Below are 2,347 nucleotides of genomic sequence, written 5' to 3'. Positions count from 1 at the left end.
GGGGGGGGGGGTTCGGGCGGAGGAGGGGAGGTCTTGGGGACGCCAGGGTACAACAACCGCAGCGCGGAGGGGCCCCAAGCTCGGCTACTGGCGGTCAGGACCAACCGTCACCCTCACCTCGACCGGGTAGAGTTCGCGCGGCAGCACCGCCTGCAGGTCCAGGAGCAGAGTGATGGGGATGTGGGAGAGGAAGTAGAGGCCCAGCAGCCACTCCAGGCCGCGCCGGAAGCTCAGAGCCCCCATCATCCGTTGGTTGCGGGGGCAAGAGCCGAGGCCGCACTCGCCTGGACTGCCGACGTGGGAAGTGGGCCCGCGCCCGCACAGCGTCCCAGGACTCCGCGCCCTGGCCGCCGGCTCCGCCCCCTTGAGGGCTACGCCGGCCACTCCCATTGGCTGGCTGCGTAGCCACGGCGGGAGCGGCGGTTGCCGCAGAGCGCGCCCATTGGCTCGTCCGTGCATAGCGTGTCGAGGCGGCGCCCGGCAGACCACTTCTATTGGCCGCCGGGGGCGCCGCGTGGGACGGGGGCGGGGCTCCTCGCCCGCCGCGTGGGACAGCTGGCGGGCGTGCGGCGTGCACACTGAGCCGGCGTACGGGGGCCTGACGCCGGCCGGGCCTCTAGCTGCAGATTCCGTCCTCGTTGCGGTCCCTTTGGCTCAGTACTCCGTTCATTCACCGCAGACCTATAACGCTGACTGAGCGGCTCCTGTGTGCGGGCCACGGGCGCTGGTGGGGGTGAGCTCCCAGTGCAGCGGGGGTGCCGCAGACCAGGGCCGGCCGCACAGCGCGTTGTGATCCGCGCGGTGGCTCGGCATTCGGGCCGTGGGCACACCGGCAAGGTCCCTGTCCCGCCGAAATTGGGGGGTCCCGGAGATTCCGAAGGTTGCCGAGGAGGCAGCCAGCCTCGATTAGGCAGGAAGCACAGGGATATAGTAGGAGGATGGGCAGGCTTGGTGATTGGCTGTGAAGAATGAGGGAGGATTTATTCATTCTACAAATATTGATCTTTAACTCTCTGCTGCGCCCAGCCATTCACTAAGGAGAGGGACACAGGAGAAGTGAGTTGAAGAGAAAGTAATCTCATTTTGGCTGTGTTGACAATGAGCAGTCTCTGCGGCATCTGAGTGGAGAAGTCTAGGAGGCGGTTGGATCAACCTGTCTGGAGATGTAGATTTGTGTGGCGTCAGCGTTTGATGGCAGCTCAAGTGTTGAGAGCAGAGGGCCCGTAAGAGGTCTTAGAGGAGCTCCAGCCTAAGGGGTGGTATGAGGAGGGGGCTGAGACACAGGTGCATAACACGAGTGTGATGTCACTGAAACACGGGTGTGTGTGTGGGGGGGTCAGTTGTGTCAGAGCAACACTGAATGGCCCCCGTGGTGGCCCTGTGAGAGCACTTGTGCTGTGGTGGAGGCAGGGGCCAGACAACAGCAGGGCAGGGAGTGTAGACCTCTGGTTAGCAGGAGAGGAGAGAGATGAGGCAGTAGCTTGAGGGAGATGTGCCCCAGAGAGGGCTTGGCTATTCATTTCTCAGAGGAGAGAGACTAGAACACTTTGACTTGTTTAGATGCTGTTTGAAGTTCCTGGGTCAGGGGGAGAGGTTGTCCATGTAGGAGGAAGAGAGCAGGAAAGGTGGCTCAAGGCCCTCAAGGAGCTGGAGAGAATGGAAGGACAAAGAGGAGCTCTGTGCTCCCCAGGGCGGGCCCCTTGGAACTGGGGTAGAGAAATTGGTGGCAGTGTAGAGGGCCCAGCTGAGGCGGGTGGCCATTGATCTGGAGGCCCAATCTCCCAGGCTGTGTGCTTTTCTCCACGGTGGGGTCTGCTCAGCAAAAAAGGCTGTTGACTTATCCAGGGTTGGGGTTCAGAAAGACGGTGGTGATTTTGAGGCGCTGGACGAGAGAGCGATTGAAGACACGGAGCGTGCGCTTCAAGCTGGATGGGGAGGAGGCCGCGTGGCCCAGAGGGGCTGGCAGCCTGGGAGAACGTGGGAAGGGGAATGGATGTGAGGCCGAGGAGGCAGTGTTGGTGTGGTGGGAGTCACTGGATGAATGGGCTGGAAGGCGGGGAGGTTAGGACAAGGGGCACAATGTTGGAATTCCTGGTGTCAGAAGAGATTCTGTTCAGGGGAAGGTGTGGCTGAAATGGAGAAGAGGGGGAAGGTGTTTGGAGATGGGGTCAAGGGACAGAGAGCCAGGGTGTGGGATGGATGGATGGTGAAGACCACCTAGGATGGTGGTGGCAGTTGGGCGGAGAGAAGGCTGTGAGCCTGTTGCCAAGACCGAGTAGGGGAGTCACCAGGAGAAGGTGGGCATGGGCTGAGGCATGGCTTAGACCTCCGAGAGTGGAGGGGAAGT

General features: G+C 61.8%; 1 protein-coding gene across 2 annotated transcripts in view; it reads right to left on the bottom strand.

Annotated features, from left to right (window-relative positions):
• Positions 1-361, bottom strand: part of TMEM97 (transmembrane protein 97) — a 7,501-nt gene extending 7,140 nt beyond the window's left edge. The window contains exon 1 of one of the 2 annotated variants that reach the window (XM_040641042.1): positions 118-361. In XM_040641042.1, the coding sequence (XP_040496976.1) occupies positions 118-246 (129 nt within the window). In that variant the 5' untranslated portion in view covers positions 247-361. The remainder of the gene's footprint in view (positions 1-117) is intronic. The other variant, XM_040641041.1, reaches the window with a different exon arrangement.
• Positions 362-2,347: the final 1,986 nt, after the last annotated feature.

This window comes from Ursus maritimus, unplaced genomic scaffold (assembly GCF_017311325.1).
Source record: "Ursus maritimus isolate PB19 unplaced genomic scaffold, ASM1731132v1 scaffold_24, whole genome shotgun sequence".
NCBI lineage: Eukaryota > Metazoa > Chordata > Mammalia > Carnivora > Ursidae > Ursus > Ursus maritimus.
This window is presented reverse-complemented; position numbering and strand designations above follow the sequence as displayed.